Source organism: Aegilops tauschii, chromosome 5 (assembly GCF_002575655.3).
Source record: "Aegilops tauschii subsp. strangulata cultivar AL8/78 chromosome 5, Aet v6.0, whole genome shotgun sequence".
NCBI classification, from domain to species: Eukaryota; Viridiplantae; Streptophyta; class Magnoliopsida; order Poales; family Poaceae; genus Aegilops; species Aegilops tauschii.
In genome coordinates this window covers 348451044-348469289 of record NC_053039.3, presented here as the reverse complement: position 1 = coordinate 348469289, position 18246 = coordinate 348451044, and the positions used below count along the sequence as shown (strand labels likewise).

Genomic DNA, 18246 nt, shown 5'->3' with positions numbered 1-18246 from the left:
GCAAGTAACATACCGGTGACAAAGGGAACAACGTATGTTGTTATGCGGTTTGACCGATAAAGATCTTCGTAGAATATGTGGGAGCCAATATGGGCATCCAGGTCCCGCTATTGGTTATTGACCGGAGACGTGTCTCGGTCATGTCTACATAGTTCTCGAACCCGTAGGGTCTGCACGCTTAACGTTACGATGACAGTTTTATTGAGTTTTGATGTACCGAAGGAGTTCGGAGTCCCGGATGAGATCGGGGATATGACGAGGAGTCTCGAAATGGTCGAGACGTAAAAATCGATATATTGGACGACTATATTCGGACTTCGGAAAGGTTCCGAGTGATTCGGGTATTTTCCGGAGTACCGGAGAGTTACGGGAATTCGTATTGGGCCTTAATGGGCCATACGGGAAAGGAGAGAAAGGCCTCAAAAGGTGGCCGCACCCCTCCCCATGGTCTGGTCCGAATTGGACTAGGGAGAGGGGGCGCCCCCTTCCTTCTTTCTCCTTCTTCCTTCCCTTCTCCTACTCCCACAAGGAAAGGAGGAGTCCTACTCCCGGTGGGAGTAGGACTCCCCCCTATGGCGCGCCTCTCCCCTTGGCCGGCTGCCTCCCCCTTGCTCCTTTATATACGGGGGCAGGGGGCACCCCAGAGACACAACAATTGATCCTTGAGATCTCTTAGCCGTGTGCGGTGCCCCCCTCCACCATATTACACCTCGATAATACCGTTGCGGAGCTTAGGCGAAGCCCTGCATCGGTGGAACATCATCATCGTCACCACGCCGTCGTGCTGACGAAACTCTCCCTCAACACTCGGCTGGATCGGAGTTCGAGGGACGTCATCGAGCTGAACGTGTGTAGAACTCGGAGGTGTCGTGCGTTCGGTACTTGATCGGTCGGATCGTGAAGACGTACGACTACATCAACCGCGTTGTGATAACGCTTCCGCTGTCGGTCTACGAGGGTACGTGGACAACACTCTCCCCTCTCGTTGCTATGCATCACCATGATCTTGTGTGTGCGTAGGAATTTTTTTGAAATAACTACGTCCCCCAACAGTGGCATCCGAGCCTGGTTTTATGCGTTGATGCTATGCATGAGTAGAACACAAGTGAGTTGTGGGCGATATAAGTCATACTGCTTACCAGCATGTCATACTTTGGTTCAGCGTTATTGTGAGATGAAGCGGCCCGGACCGACATTACGCGTACGCTTACGCGAGACTGGTTTCACCGTTGCGAGCACTCGTTGCTTAAAGGTGACCGGCGGGTGTCTGTCTCTCTCACTTTAGTTGAACCGAGTGTGGCTACGCCCGGTCCTTGCGAAGGTTAAAATAGCACCAACTTGACAAACTATCGTTGTGGTTTTGATGCGTAGGTAAGAACGGTTCTTGCTAAGCCCGTAGCAGCCACGTAAAACTTGCAACAACAAAGTAGAAGACGTCTAACTTGTTTTTGCAGGGCACGTTGTGATGTGATATGGTCAAGACATGATGTGATATAATTTGTTGTATGAGATGATCATGTTTTTTAATCGAGTTATCGGCAACTGGCAGGAGCCATATGGTTGTCGTTTTATTGTATGCAGTGCAATCGCCATGTAATGCTTTACTTTATCACTAAGCGGTAGCGATAGTCGTAGAAGCATAAGATTGACGAGACGACAACGATGCTACGATGGAGATCAAGGTGTCGCGCCGGTGACGATGGTGATCATGACGGTGCTTCGGAGATGGAGATCACAAGCACAAGATGATGATGGCCATATCATATCACTTATATTGATTGCATGTGATGTTAATCCTTTATGCATCTTATCTTGCTTTGTTTGACGGTAGCATTATAAGATGATCCTTCACTAAATTATCAAAGTATAAGTGTTCTCCCTGAGTATGCACCGTTGCGAAAGTTCTTCGTGCTGAGACACCACGTGATGATCGGGTGTGATAGGCTCTACGTTCAAATACAACGGGTGCAAAACAGTTGCACACGCGGAATACTCAGGTTAAACTTGACGAGCCTAGCATATAACAGATATGGCCTCGGAACACGGAGACCGAAAGGTCGAGCGTGAATCATATAGTAGATATGATCAACATAGTGATGTTCACCATTAAAACTACTCCATCTCACGTGATGATCGGACATGGTTTAGTTGATATGGATCACGTGATCACTTAGAGGATTAGAGGGATGTCTATCTAAGTGGAAGTTCTTAAATAATATGATTAACTGAACTTAAATTTATCATGAACTTAGTCCTGATAGTATTTTGCATATTATGTTATAGATCAATAGCTCGCATTGTTGCTTCCCTGTGTTTATTTTTGATATGTTCCTAGAGAAAAATTATGTTGAAAGATGTTAGTAGCAAAGATGCGGATTGGATCCGTGATCTGAGGATTATCCTCATTGCTGCACAGAAAATTATGTCCTTGATGCACCGCTAGGTGACAGACCTATTGCAAGAGTGATGCAGACGTTATGAACGTTTGGCTAGCTCAATATGATGACTACTTGATAATTTAGTGCACCATGCTTAACGGCTTAGAATCGGGACTTCAAAGACGTTTTGAACGTCATGGACCATATAAGATGTTCCAGGAGTTGAAGTTAATATTTCAAGCAAATACTCGAGTTGAGAGATATGAAGTCTCCAACAAGTTCTATAGCTAAAAGATGGAGGAGAATCGCTCAACTAGTGAGCATGTGCTCAGATTGTCTGGGTACTACAATCGCTTGAATCAAGTGGGAGTTAATCTTCCAGATAAAATAGTGATTGACAGAATTCTCTAGTCACCATCGCCAAGTTAGTAGAACTTCGTGATGAACTATAATATGCAAGGGATGACGAAAGTAATTCCCGAGCTCTTCGTGATGCTGAAATCGACGAAGGTAGAAATCAAGAAAAACATCAAGTGTTGATGGTTGACGAGACCACTAGTTTCAAGAAAAGGGCAAAGGGAAGAAGGGGAACTTCAAAAAGAACGGCAAGCAAGTTGCTGCTCAAGTGAAGAAGCCTAAGTCTGGTCCTAAGCCTGAGACTAAGTGCTTCTACTGCAAAGGGACTGGTCACTGGAAGCGGAACTACCCCAACTATTTGGTGGATAAGAAGGATGGCAAAGTGAACAAAGGTATATTTGATATACAGATTATTGATGTGTACTTTACTAGTGTTTATAGCAACCCCTCGGTAATTGATACTGGTTCAGTTGCTAAGAGTAGTAACACGAAACGGGAGTTGCAGAATAAACAGAGACTAGTAAAAGTGAACAAAGGTATATTTGATATACAGATTATTGATGTGTAGTTTACTAGTGTTTATAGCAACTCCTCGGTAATTGATACTGGTTCAGTTGCTAAAGAGTAGTAACTCGAAAACGGGAGTTGCAGAATAAACAGAGACTAGTAAAAGGTGAGGTGACGATGTGTGTTGGAAGTAGTTCCAAGATTGATATGATCATCATCGCACACTCCCTGTACTTTCGGGATTAGTGTTGAAACTAAATAAGTGTTATTTGGTGTTTGCGTTGAGCATGAATATGATTTGATCATGTTTATTGCAATACGGTTATTCATTTAAGTTAGAGAACAATTGTTGTTCTGTTTACATGAATAAAACCTTCCATGGTCATACACGCCAACGAAAATGGTTTGTTGGATCTCGATCGTAGTGATACACATATTCATAATATTGAAGCCAAAAGATGCAAAGTTAATAATAGTGCAACTTATTTGTGGCACTGCCGTTTAGGTCATATTGGTGTAAAGCGCATGAAGAAACTCCATACTGATGGGATTTTGGAATCACTTGATTATGAATCACTTGATACTTGCGAACCGTGCCTCATGGGCAAGATGACTAAAACGCCGTTCTCCGGAACTATGGAGAGAGCAACAGATTTGTTGGAAGTCATACATACAGATGTATGTGGTCTAATGAATATTGAGGCTCGTGGCGGATATCGTTATTTTCTCACCTTCACAGATGATTTGAGCAGATATGGGTATATCTACTTAATGAAACAAGAGTCTGAAACATTTGAAAAGTTCATATAATTTCAGAGTGAAGCAGAAAATTATCGTAACAAGAAAATAAAGTTTCTACGATCTAATCGTGGAGAAGAGTATTTAAGTTACGAGTTTGGCCTTCAGTTAAAACAATGTGAAATAGTTTCACTACTCACGCCACCTGGAACACCACGGCATAATGGTGTGTCCGAACGTCATAACCGTACTTTATTGGATATAGTGCAATCTATGATGTTTCTTACCGATTTACCACTATAGTTTTGGGGTTATGCATTAGAGACGGCTGCATTCACGTTAAATAGGGCACCATCAAAATCCGTTGAGACGACGCCTTATGAACTGTGGTTTGGCAAGAAACCAAAGTTGTCGTTTCTTAAAGTTTGGGGCTGCGATGCTTATGTGAAGAAACTTTGACCTGATAAGCTCGAACCCAAATCGGAGAAATGTGTCTTCATAGGATACCCAAAGGAGACTGTTGGGTATACCTTCTATCACAGATCCGAAGGCAAAACTTTTGTTGCTAAATTCGGAAATTTTCTAGAGAAGGAGTTTCTCTCGAAAGAAGTGAGTGGGAGGAAAGTAGAACTTGATGAGGTAACTATACCTACTCCCTTATTGGAAAGTAGTTCATCACAGAAACCAGTTTCTGAGACACCTACACCAATTAGTGAGGAAGTTAATGATGATGATCATGAAACTTCAGATCAAGTTATTACTAAACCTCGTAGATCAACCAGAGTAAGATCCGCACCAGAGTGGTACGGTAATCCTGTTCTGGAGGTTATGTTACTAGACCATGACGAACCTACGAACTATGAAGAAGCGATGGTGAGCCCAGATTCCGCAAAATGGCTTAAGGCCATGAAATCTGAGATGGGATCCATGTATGAGAACAAAGTATGGACTTTGGTTGACTTGCCCGATGATCGGCAAGCCATAGAAAATAAATGGATCTTCAAGAGGAAGACGGACGCTGATAGTAGTGTCACTGTCTACAAAGCTAGAATTGTCGCAAAAAGGTTTTTGACAAGTTCAAGGTGTTGACTACGATGAGAGAGTTTCTCACTCGTATCTATGCTTAAAGTCTGTCTGAATCATGTTAGCAATTGCCACATTTTATGAAATCTGGCAAATGGATAAACAAAACTACATTCCTTAATGGATTTATTAAAGAAGAGTCGTATATGATGCAACCAGAAGGTTTTGTCAATCCTAAAGGTGCTAACAAAATATGCAAGCTCCAGCGATCCATCTATGGACTGGTGCAAGCATCTCGGAGTAGGAATATACGCTTTGATAAGTTGATCAAAGGATATAGTTTTATACAGACTTGCGGTGAAGCCTGTATTTACAAGAAAGTGAGTGGGAGCACTACAACATTTCTGATAAGTATATGTAAGTGACATATTGTTGATCAGAAATAATATAGAATTATTCTACAAAGCATAAAGGAGTTTTTCAAAGAAAGACCTCGGTGAAGCTGCTTACATATTGAGCATCAAGATCTATAGAGATAGATCAAGACGCTTGATAAGTTTTTTCAATGAGTACATACCTTAACAAGATTTTGAAGTGGTTCAAAATGGAACAGTCAAAGAAAGAGTTTCTTGCCTGTGTTACAAGGTGTGAAATTGAGTAAGACTCAAAACCCGACCACGGCAGAAGATAGAAAAAGAATGAGAGTCATTCCCTATGCCTCGGCCATAGGTTCTATAAAGTATGCCATGCTGTGTACCAGATCTATTGTATACCCTACACTGATTTTGGCAAGGGAGTACAATAGTGATCTAGGAGTAGATCACTGGACAGCGGTCAAAATTATCCTTACTGGAATAAGGATATGTTTCTCGATTATGGAAGTGACAAAAGGCTCGTCGTAAAAGGTTACGTCGATGCATGTTTTGACACTAATCTAGATGACTCTAAGTCTCGGTCTAGATACATATTGAAAGTGGGAGCAATTAGCTAGAGTAGCTCCATGCAGAGCATTGTAGACATAGAAATTTGCAAAATACTTACGGATCTGAATGTGACAGACCCGTTGACTAAAATTATCTCACAAGCAAAACATGATCACACCTTAGTACTCTTTGGGTGTTAATCACATAGCGATGTGAACTAGATTACTGACTCTAGTAAACCCTTTGGGTGTTGGTCACATAACGATGTGAACTATGGGTGTTAATCACATGGTGATGTGAACTATTGATGATAAATCACATGGCGATGTGAACTAGATTATTCACTCTAGTGCAAGTGGGAGACTGAAGGAAATATGCCCTAGAGGCAACAATAAAGTTATTATTTATTTCCTTATATCATGATAAATGTTTATTATTCATGCTAGAATTGTATTAACCCGGAACATAATACATGTGTGAATATATAGACAAACAGAGTGTCACTAGTATGCCTCTACTTGACTAGCTCGTTAATCAAAGATGGTTATGTTTCCTAGCCATAGACATAAGTTGTCATTTGATTAACGAGATAACCTCATTAGGAGAATGACGTGATTGACTTGACCCATTCCGTTAGCTTAGCACTCGATCGTTTAGTATGGTGCTATTGCTTTCTTCATGACTTATACATGTTCCTATGACTATGAGATTATGCAACTCCCGTTTACCGGAGGAACACTTTGTGTGTGCTACCAAACGTCACAACGTAAATGGGTGATTATAAAGGTGCTCTACATGTGTCTCCAAAGGTACTTGTTGGGTTGGCGTATTTCGAGATTAGGATTTGTCACTCCGATTATCGGAGAGGTATCTCTGGGCCCACTTGGTAATGCACATCACTATAAGCCTTGCAAGCATTGTGACTAATGAGTTAGTTGCGGGATGATGTGTTACGGAACGAGTAAAGAGACTTGCCGGTAACGAGATTGAACTAGGTATCGAGATACCGACGATCAAATCTCGGGCAAGTAACATACCGGTTACAAAGGGAACAACGTATGTTGTTATGCGGTCTGACCGATAAAGATCTTTGTAGAATATGTGGGAGCCAATATGGGCATCCAGGTCCCGCTATTGGTTATTGACCGGAGACGTGTCTCGGTCATGTCTACATAGTTCTCGAACCCGTAGGGTCCGCACGCTTAACGTTACGATGACAGTTTTATTGAGTTTTGATGTACCGAAGGAGTTCGGAGTCCCGGATGAGATCGGGGATATGACGAGGAGTCTCGAAATGGTCGAGACGTATAAATCGATATATTGGACGACTATATTCGGACTTCGGAAAGGTTCCGAGTGATTCGGATATTTTCCGGAGTACCGGAGAGTTACGGGAATTCGTATTGGGCCTTAATGGGCCATACGGAAAAGGAGAGAAAGGCCTCAAAAGGTGGCCGCACCCCTCCCCATGGTCTGGTCCGAATTGGACTAGGGAGAGGGGGCGCCCCCTTCCTTCTTTCTCCTTCCCCCTTCCCTTCTCCTACTCCCACAAGGAAAGGAGGAGTCCTACTCCCCCTATGGCGCACCTCTCCCCTTGGCCGGCTGCCTCCCCCTTGCTCCTTTATATACGGGGGCAGGGGGGCACCCCAGAGACACAACAATTGATCCTTGAGATCTCTTAGCCGTGTGCGGTGCCCCCCTCCACCATATTACACCTCGATAATACCGTTGTAGAGCTTAGGCGAAGCCCTGCGTCGGTGGAACATCATCATCGTCACCACGCCGTCGTGCTGACGAAACTCTCCCTCAACACTCGGCTGGATCGGAGTTCGAGGGACGTCATCGAGCTGAACGTGTGTAGAACTCGGAGGTGCCGTGCGTTCGGTACTTGATCGGTCGGATCGTGAAGACGTACGACTACATCAACCGCGTTGTGATAACGCTTCCGCTGTCGGTCTACGAGGGTACGTGGACAACACTCTCCCCTCTCGTTGCTATGCATCACCATGATCTTGTGTGTGCATAGGAATTTTTTTGAAATTACTACGTTCCCCAACAGTAAGCAGTATGACTATTATCGCCCACAACTCTTTGTGTTCTACTCGTGCATATAACATCTACGCATAGACCTGGCTCGGATGCCATTGTTAGGGAACGCAGTAATTTAAAAAAAAACTACGATCACGCAAGATCTATCTAGGAGATGCATAGCAACGAGAGGGGAGAGTGTGTCCACGTACCTTCGTAGGCCGAAAGAAGAAGCGTTTAGTAACGCGGTTGATGTAGTCGAACATCTTCGCGATCCAACCGATCCAAGTACCGAACGTACGGCACCTCCGCAATCAGCACACGTTCAGCTCAGTGACGTCCCTCGAACTCTTGATCCAGTTGAGGCCGAGGGAGAGTTCCGTCAGCACGACGGCATGGTGACGGTGATGATGAAGTTACCGGTGCAGGGCTTCGCCTAAGCACTACGACGATATGACAGAGGTGTGTAACTTTGGAGGGGGCACCACACACGGCTAAAAGATCAACTTGTGTGTTCTAGGGTGCCCCCTGCCCCCGTATATAAAGGAGGGAGAGGGAGAGGCAGCCTGCCCTAGGGGGCGCGCCAAGGTGTGGAGTCCTACTAGGACTCCCTAGTCCTAGTAGGATTCCACCTCCCACACGGAGTAGGAAAAGGGGAAAGGGAGAAGGAGAAGGAAAGGGGGGTCGGCCCCCTTCTCCTAATCCTAATCGGCCTCCTGCCCAAGGGGGGGCGCACCAGCCCCTTGTGGGCCGGTGTGCTTCCCTCTTATGGCCCATAAGGCCCATAACTTCTCCCGGGGGGGGGGGGGGGTCCGGTAACCTCCCGGTACTCCGAAAAATACCCGAACTTCTCTGGAACCATTCCGATGTTCGAATATAGCCTTCCAATATATCAATCTTTATGTCTCGACCATTTCAAGACTCCTCGTCATGTCCGTGATCTCATCCGGGACTCCGAACAAACTTCGGTTCATCAAATCACATAACTCATAATACAAATCGTCACCGAACGTTAAGCGTGCGGACCCTACGGGTTTGAGAACTATATAGACATGACCGAGACACATCTCCCGTCAATAACCAATAGCGGAACCTGGATGCTCATATTGGCTCCTACATATTCTACGAAGATCTTTATCGGTCAAACCGCATAACAACATAATTGTTCCCTTTGTCATCGGTATGTTACTTACCCGAGATTCGATCGTCGGTATCATCTTACCTAGTTCAATCTCATTACCGGCAAGTTTCTTTACTCGTTCCGTAATACTTCACCCGCAACTAACTCATTAGTCACATTGCTTGCAAGGCTTATAGTGATGAGCATTACCGAGAGGGCCCCAGAGATACCTCTCCGAAAGACGGAGTGACAAATCCTAATCTGGATCTATGCCAACCCAACAAATACCTTCGGAGACACCTGTAGAGCATCTTTATAATCACCCATTTATGTTGTGACGTTTGATAGCACACAAAGTGTTCCTTCGGTATTCAGGAGTTGCATAATCTCATAGTCTGAGGAACATGCATAAGTCATGAAGAAAGCAGTAGCAATGAAACTGTAACGATCATAATGCTAATGGGTCTTGTCCATCACATCATGTGATCCCGTTCATCAAAACACATGTCTATGGTTAGGAAACATAACCATATTTGATAAACGAGCTAGTCAAGTAGAGGCATACTAGGGACACTTATATTTTGTCTATGTATTCACACATGTACTAAGTTTTCGGTTAATACAATTCTAGCATGAATAATAAACATTTATCATGAAATAAGGAAATAAATAATAACTTTAGGGCATATTTCCTTCACTCTCCCACCGCAGCCCCTCCCCTGCCCCTCCTTCCTCATCCTTCTTCGCTGCTGGAAGGAGAGGGAGATCCAGCAGAGCGTCGTCCATGGTGATGGCCAGATCTGCCATGGACGCAACCGTGAGGACATGAGGTCCCAGGAAAAGCAGTAGCAGGTCACAGTGCGTCGTCTAGGGTTTGGGGCGTCGGCTCCAACTCCGGCGGCCACCGGTGAGTTGCTGCTTCTACTCCTCTATATATATCTCTCTCTCTCTTCCTCTTCTAATCATTTTCTCTTTTTTTAGAAGCGGCAAAGGAGAGGTGTGGGAAAGAGTTGGATGGGGAAGTACCATCACCATGGACGACTTCATCCCCTCCAGGATCAGCATCAGCCATGGATGGAGAGGACGATGACGCCCAGTAGCAGCCATGGCTGGAATTTATTTTTTAATTCCTAATTAGTTCGTAGTAGCGAGGGTCTATATCCACGCTACAGATAACTAGTAGTAGCGCGGGTGCCACAAGCGCTACTACTAACGGACGTAATAGTAGCGCGTGTGGCACCCGCGCTACTATTACCAGTTAGCTGTAGCGTCGTAGTAGTAGCGCGGGTGCCCGCGCTATTACTAGTCTTTTACCCCGTGCTACTAGTAGGCTTTTTTCCTAATAGTGCACGACGGGGTTCCATTGATGTTGGAAAGGTGAATGTGCAGACTTTGCTCATCAACTTTTTTTAGGGAAACTTTGCTCGTCAATTGTTCAGTGAAATTTCCGCACTAGATAGATGAAAGAGCCACATGGACCGTAGACTGGTCAAAACTTGTTTTAATCAAAATCGTGTCCCTGGAACTGCCCCAATCGGTATGAGGGACTAAACATAGATGATTTAAAAAATTTATGGACTAAATATATCCGGTTTTAAAAATTAAAGGACTAAAGATTGCCAGTTTAAAAGTTTAGGGATCATTTCTATTTTTTTGAAAATATTTTTGAAAGAGTCGAGGGAAGGAAAATATACTTTTCCCTTAAAATAATTATCACTAAAACTAGAGCAGCTCAAAACGGCAAAGGTTTTTTTATTACCTGTCGACGACGAAAGATAACCCCGTCGGGCCTCGGTGCTGGGCTGATCTGCACTCTGGATAGCTTGCGCCAAGAGCAATGGATCGGTTTCAACAGTCGCCCGTGGTCATTCCCAATCCCTGGATTTCAGCTTGCACTGCGTCTTGGACGATAACAGAGCCAGGAATTGAGTTTAGCCGAAACGAATATGCAAGTCTTAATATATCTTTTCGAACACAGTAAGGTCTTAATCTTTAAGGCGTTAAATCAAGAAACATATGCATGATGGGATGGCACAATACAAAGAAGAAAGTTTACCGGTGCTCTCCTGCCTGCAAAGGTTCCGCTTCCGCGTATGTACGCATGTGTTTTTCTAAGGCCAACTCCACCGCGCGACCCTATCCTGTCCGCGCGTGTCCATTTGGGATAAAATGAACGAATAGCGTGGCCCAGCGCACGAGCGCAGACGGACAAATGTCCGGATTCCGTCCGTTTTCGACCCATCTCCGGCCCAAACTTGCATTCGGTTTAGGGTGAAACGGACGCGCGCGGACGGCCTGGACGCACGCCCTTGTCCCCCCCGTGGCCCGCCTATCGGGGACACTAGCAGTCCCTCTGCTCCCAACGCTTCTACCCCCTCTCTCCCGCCCCGCCCCGCCGCCGGAGCCGCCGCTATTCTCCGGCCGCCTCCTCACCACGCAGCCCCCGGCCGTCCCTACCAAACCACGTCTCGACATGGCCGCCACCACACCCGCGCTTTGGCCGTAGTTTTGGCCGTCGATCGGAGGAGGTTTGGCCGTCGCCATCTTTGCCGGTCGCAGAGGGGACACGACCGCCGGCGACGTACCACGACGGCCTCGGCAGCTTCCGACGAGAGCTCCAGAGCGGCCGGTAGCCGGCCGGCAATCACCCCTGCTACTCGAGGTGATCATCGCGGCCTCTTCGCCACCACGACCGCAAGGTGTTCGACATTTTGCCCACAAAGGTATGGACAGTGGAGACGAGTTTTTCTTCCATCACTTCCTTTGTTCATCGGACGATTCGTCGTCGGATGATGAAGATCTTGTGGTGGCTGCACTGGTCGTTCACGACCACATTCAACGGCAGCTTCCTCGGTACAGGGGGTCGGTCCCTGGCCGTGCTCCCAACCTGAACCGCAACAGGGAGAGAGGCCACGCCCTGCTCTATGCCGATTACTTTGCGAACACCCCGCTTTTCAAGCCGGATAAATTTCGTCGCCGTTTTCGTATGGCAAGGCATATTTTCAATTGTATCTGAGAGGGAGTGGTTGCTCATGACCCATACTTCGAGTGCAAGACGGATGTCTTTGGCAAGCTTGGATTCTCCTCTTACCAGAAATGCACCGCCGCCATCCGCATGCTTGCATATGGAATTCTAGGCGATCTAGTGGATGAGTATGTGCGTATGAGTGAGACAACATGTCTGATGTCAATGTACAAGTTTTGCCAGGCTGTGATCGAGGTGTTTGGCCCAGAGTACTTGAGGCAGCCAACTGCCGCTGATACAGAGAGATTGTTGGCGACCAACGCAGCTAGAGGCTTTCCAGGCATGCTTGGCAGCATAGATTGTATGCACTAGGAGTGGAAGAACTGTCCATTTGCTTGGCAGGGCCAGTACAAGGGGCATGTCAACGGGTGCACTGTCATATTAGAAGCGGTGGCATCGCAGGATTTTTGGATATGACATTCTTTCTTCGGCATGGCAGGTTCTCACAATGATATTAACGTGCTGCAGCGTTCTCCAGTCTTCGCGAGGCTTGCAGAAGGCCACTCCCCACCTGTCAACTTTGAGACCAACGGCCACCAGTACAACAAGGGATACTATCTAGCTGATGGTATATATCCTCAGTGGTCAACTTTTGTGAAGACAATCTCAAAACCCCAAGGTGAGAAGAGAAAGAGATTTGCCCAAATGCAAGAGAGTGTTAGAAAGGATGTGGAACGTGCTTTTGGTGTGCTTCAATCCCGGTGGGGTATCGTTCGAAACCCTGCACTGTCATGGGATGAAAGGAAGCTTTGGGAGGTGATGACTGCTTCTGTGATCATGCACAACATGATCATCGAGGACGAGCGTGATGAAAGTATCTTCAACCAAGGATTTGATTATCAAGGTGAAAATATTGAGCCCCTGCACTAAGACCCGGCCACATTTGAACAGTTTGTCCAATTCCACCGTCAGATGCGTGATTGGCACACTCATTTGAATCTTCAAAATGACTTGGTTGAGCACGTATGGAATCACATTGGCAACCAATAGATGTATTGGTTCATTTTATGTTCAGTCAAGATAATTTCGATTTGGTTGTAAAACTATTTTATTAAAAACAATTTCAATTGGGTTGTAAAACTATTTTAATTTCCAGACAAATATTTGGGTTGTAAAATTAGTTTTGGTGAAAATATGGGTATTTTTGGCCCTGACGGACAGGATGGAGCAAACGGATGCGGCCGCGCGCTGGACGCACGGCCATCGTCGGACAAAACGGACTTACATTTGGGGTGGCGTGGTAGAGTTGGCCTATGATCCTTTGATTACCTCGCGCTAGAAACAAAGCCCGAAGTTCCCACAGTGCTGCGCTTCTGGTCCGTACCGTAGGTGCTGGAGTCCTCGGATGCTTCCCAACTTTTTCTACGTATCTGTTTGGCGTTTCATGATGAAGCCCTTGTCCGCACGGTGGCTTGCACGTCCGCGTAGTCGCTCCCTCGCTCCGCGTGGATGGTAACTCACGGCCGGGAGCAGCTCGCGACGTGGGCACCGCCGCGGCCACCGCGCCCACCTCGTCACGAGTTGGCTCTCGCGGAGCACACGGCCTATAAATTGTGCCCACTCTCTCGGAACAATGCATCAAGCAAACACTCAGCGACACAACAACAATCAGAAACTGTATTAGCAATCATCTAGCCGATTCTTTGCCTGTTGCAGCATCTGTAGCTTCCTTCCGTCCGCGGCTGATTAATGGCGACCATGATGGCCATGACCTCCTTCGCCGGTGCGGCCGTCCTGCCGCGCGGCTCCGCAGGCCGCCTCGGCGCCAGATCTCTGCCAGCGATGGGCCGACGCGCCCTCATCGTCAGGGCACAGAACGAGGGCCCGAGCACACCACCGCCAAACAAACCCAAGGCGAGCACCTCGATCTGGGACGCGCTGGCGTTCAGCGGCCCTGCGCCGGAGCGCATCAACGGGCGCCTTGCCATGGTAGGCTTCGTGACGGCGCTTGCGGTGGAGGCAGGGCGCGGCGACGGGCTCCTGTCGCAGCTCGGCAGCGGCACCGGGCAGGCGTGGTTCGCCTACTCCGTGGCGGTGCTGTCGGTGGCGTCGTTGGTGCCGCTACTCCAGGGAGAGAGCGCCGAGGGCAGAGCTGGCGCCATCATGAACGCCAACGCGGAGCTCTGGAATGGCCGCTTCGCCATGCTCGGACTCGTCGCTCTAGCGGCCACCGAGATCATCACGGGCGCACCCTTCATCAACGTGTAAAACTAGCTTTGTTGTCAACCGGATAACACAGTGTGTACTTAGCTAGTAGGACATGTAAATGATGAGAACTGATCATCCTCGTATTCTTTGTAGTAGTATTACTAATTAAGTAATTAAAGACGGTTTATCTTTCTTTTTTCTCACTTGAAATATGTTGACATGTGTTCATCTTTCGACCACGTTTATTACATTTGAATGTTTTTATCACAAAAGCAAGTTAAGACGTTCACAATTCAGATATAAAAATCTTTATTCCTAATGGAGCAGTTGGTAGGATTGTGTTCAGGATTTTTTCGTCCCACCACTTTCGTCCGGTTTTTTATCAACTTGTTTTTTTTCATGCCCTCCTCCACCCCACGGGTTTAGTTTCGCGTCACCCTCTCACACAAGGAAAAAAATCTGAACGGATCAGAACTTTCCATGATGGCGCAAGTTTTTTTATAAAGAGTATATATTAATATCGCGAAGATACCAATTACACCCAACCTCTACAACAACGCAATGCCCTAATGACATGACGGATGCACACAGCCAAAAAAAGAGACTAAAAAGAAAAGAAAAAATCCCGCTACAGTGTTTCGGGCCTTGCAGCAGCAGCACAACCACCACCAAGACAACACCTGATGTCCAGGTTCTCCAAAAGTGACGCCTCCTAGGAGGAAACAGTGCACCAACACCGTCGTCGTCCGATCGTAGATCTTGGATTTTTACCCCGGAGATAATCCCCGCTATCAGAACAATGCCTTCAACAAGACCATTGCCAGGCACAACCAATTAAGACCAGACCTTGGATTTTCACCCTGAATAGAAGACTTTGAACTTCACCTGTGTTGCCGCCCCCACTTACATACCGCTGCTACGAATCCCGAAACTCCAAGCAAGTTCCTCAACGCCGTAGACTCCAATCACCATTACTAGTCCTCCAATCTCGGCTTCCATGACATTCTCCGCCTCTGACATCACCATGGAGCTAAACATATCTCCTGATGGCAACAGATAGCAGAGCTTCGCGCCGCTCGCTCCATAACGGAGAACCAATGGGCACGACCGAATCCCACCCGATCTAGCAATCTCCAGGCATAACACGCCCATGGGAGTTCGCCGGCGGAGCCTTCCGGGACCCGCCACTCCGGCCAGATCAGGAAGGACAGACGTCAGGCAAATCTTCGTCTTAGCGCAAGAGGAACTCTAGGACCGCCGCCTTTATTCGAGCACACCAGTAGGCCCCCACACCGCCGGTCAGAGCAACATCGGGGAAGGCAGCCGCAGCACACAACCACGCTGCGCACCACCCGCCCTGAAGACGCCGCTCTGGTTTCAGGCCACGGCTACAAGCATCACCGCGTGGAGCAGCGGAGCAACGCCGGCCCCACGCTCGAGAACGGCGACCGAGGGGTCCCGTCGCCGCCGCGCCGCCAGGGCTTTGCCCGGCGACGCCTCCGGCGGCGGCGAGATGAGAGGGAGGCGCGGGGTGGCTTGTGAAAGAACATGCGGTGCCCCCATGTTTGGTTTTGGTAATTGATGACAATCTCTATGGACTAATGGTTGCCTTGAGTTATATTTGAAGGATTTGTCCATAGGCATTTCTTGAAGTTCATGTGTTGGTTTCAAGGAGTTTGTGTGGTGATCAAGGTGTTATTAAGTAATTATCCAAAGATTGGTCATGTGAGAGTTGAGCTTATTGCAAGCATGTCTTGGAGAAGAAGATTGTGTGATCATTCATGTATATCTTCAAGACATCATCCAAAAGAAGAGAGTTGAAAAGATTCAAGGTTGATCAAGACTAAGTCAAGAGTGAATCAACTTGATCAACTCACAAAGCGTAGAAGATGTACCGACAGGGATCAAGCGATCCCATGGTGTGGTAAGCATTGTCAATTACGCTTTGTGTACTAACCCATGATCTTCGTGAGATTTCTTTGTGGGGTTAGGTTGCGGTGTGCAAGTTCAAGTGGAGCATCATGAAAGAGATCAAATGCTTGAAGCTTGCCGTCCATTGTGGTGACAATGGACTTGTGAAGATGTTGCGGTGTGCAAGTTCAAGTGAAGCATCATGAAGAGATCAAATGCTTGAAGCTTGCCGTCCATTGTGGTGACAATGGACTTGTGAAGATGTGCGGAAGAGTGCCTCACCCATAGTGGAGTATGGGGGAGCAATCAACTAGTCTTCATCGAGCCAACGCAACCAAGAAAGGTGGTCCAACTTGAGGGAGTCAAGATCGTCATCATCTAGCTCAAGTGGGCCATGTGCAAGGCAAAGGTTTGCCCTTGATAGGTTTTCTATTTTACCGGTCTCGTGATGGTAGTTGGGAGACCGGGTTATAGGATCGATTGCCGTACTATCAAGGGGGCTCTTGATGAGTAGCTTGATCGTATCATTCGTAGAGAGCTCAAACCATTGCATCCTTGCATCATCTTTCTTGGTTCTTGTTTGCTTCTCTTTGTGAGTTTTGGAGCTTTTGGTCATCTTGTTGACAAGCTCGAGTTCATCGAAAACGGAGTTCACTTGCATCTTCTATGATGTTTTCGATGTTGGAGGTTATGTTCGTTCTTCTCTGTTGGAGGTTTCACTCCTCCATTTGTTAGGCATACCTCCCCTGCCTCTTCTTACTATAACCAGACGCTGTTTTGATGCTACTCGTCTTCCTCTATCCAACAAGCTTGAGTTTGCTCAATTCGGAGCTCATTTGCAGAAGTTATGGCAGTTTTGGTTTCCCGTGGAGTATACTTGTTTTCGTGGTAGTGGCTTTAGGATGGCGCCAGCAGTAGTACCGCGGTACCCAGCGGTAGTACCGCTTAGGAGTCACAGGCGGCAGTACCTCTCCGTAGCGGTAGTACCGCCGGTGGGTCCTCAGCAGTAGTACCGCTGCGGTACCAGGCCCCTACAGCGTCGACTCGAGGGGTCATTTTTCGTGTCGGATTGTGCGGTACTCCGCAGCGACAGTAGAGCGGCAGTGCCGCTCATGAGCGGTAGTACCGCCCTACCATCGCGGTAGTACCGCCCTGCCCTCCTAACTCCACGGTAGTACCGCCCGGGGGAGCGGTAGTACCGCTGTTCTCAGCGGTAGTACCGCTGCCTTATGCGGTAGTACCGCCCTCTGCGGGGCTGTTTTGGGGGTAACGGTTGGATTGTTCCCCCCATTATAAAAGGGGGTCTTCTTCCCCAATGAACCTTATCTTTTGAGCTCGTGTTCTTCCCCCATTGTTGACCTTCTTCGAGCTTGCTAACTCTCAATCCCTCCATGGATTCTTGCTAGTTTTTGAGGGAAAAGAGAGAGGAGATCTAGATCCACATTTCCACCAATCACTTTCTCCTCTATGTGAGGGGAACCCCTTGGATCTAGATCTTGGAGTTCTTGGTGTTCTCCTTCTTGTTCTTCCTCTCATTTTCCTCCCTAGCATTAGTTGCTTCGGTGGGATTTGAGAGAGAAGGACTTGGGCACTCCGTGTGCCCTTGCCATTGCATTTGGTGCATCGGTTTGAGTTCTCCACGGTGATACGTGGAAGTTACAAGTTGAGAAGCTTATTACTCTTGGGTGCTTGGTACCCTTGAGCTTGTTCCTCTTGGGTGCTTGGGCGCCCTAGACGGTTGGTGGTGTTTAGAGCTCAATCATTATGATGTAAAGCTCCGGGCAAGCGTCGGGGTCTCCAATTAGGTTGTGGAGATCGCCCCAAGCAATTTGACGGGTTCCGGTGACCGCCCCCAAGGGTTGCCAAAGTGTACGGGTTCGGTGACCGCCCCCAAGGGTTGCCATTTGTACGGGTTCGGTGACCGCCCTCAAGGGTCCCTTAGTGGAATCACGGCATCTTGCATTGTGCGAGGGCGTGAGGAGATTACGGTGGTCCTAGTGGCTTCTTGGGAAGCATTGTGCCTCCAGACCGCTCCAAACGGAGATTAGCATCCGCAAGGGTGTGAACTTCGGGATACATCGTCTCCGC

General features: G+C 47.4%; 1 protein-coding gene across 1 annotated transcript; it reads left to right on the top strand.

Annotated features, from left to right (window-relative positions):
- The first annotated feature begins 13673 nt into the window (after window positions 1–13673).
- Window positions 13674–14450, top strand: LOC109741093 (low molecular mass early light-inducible protein HV90, chloroplastic-like). The gene has a single exon (XM_020300167.4). The coding sequence runs from the start codon at window positions 13789–13791 to the stop codon at window positions 14305–14307; it is 519 nt and encodes a 172-aa protein (XP_020155756.1). The 5' UTR covers window positions 13674–13788; the 3' UTR covers window positions 14308–14450.
- The last annotated feature ends 3796 nt before the right edge of the window (window positions 14451–18246 follow it).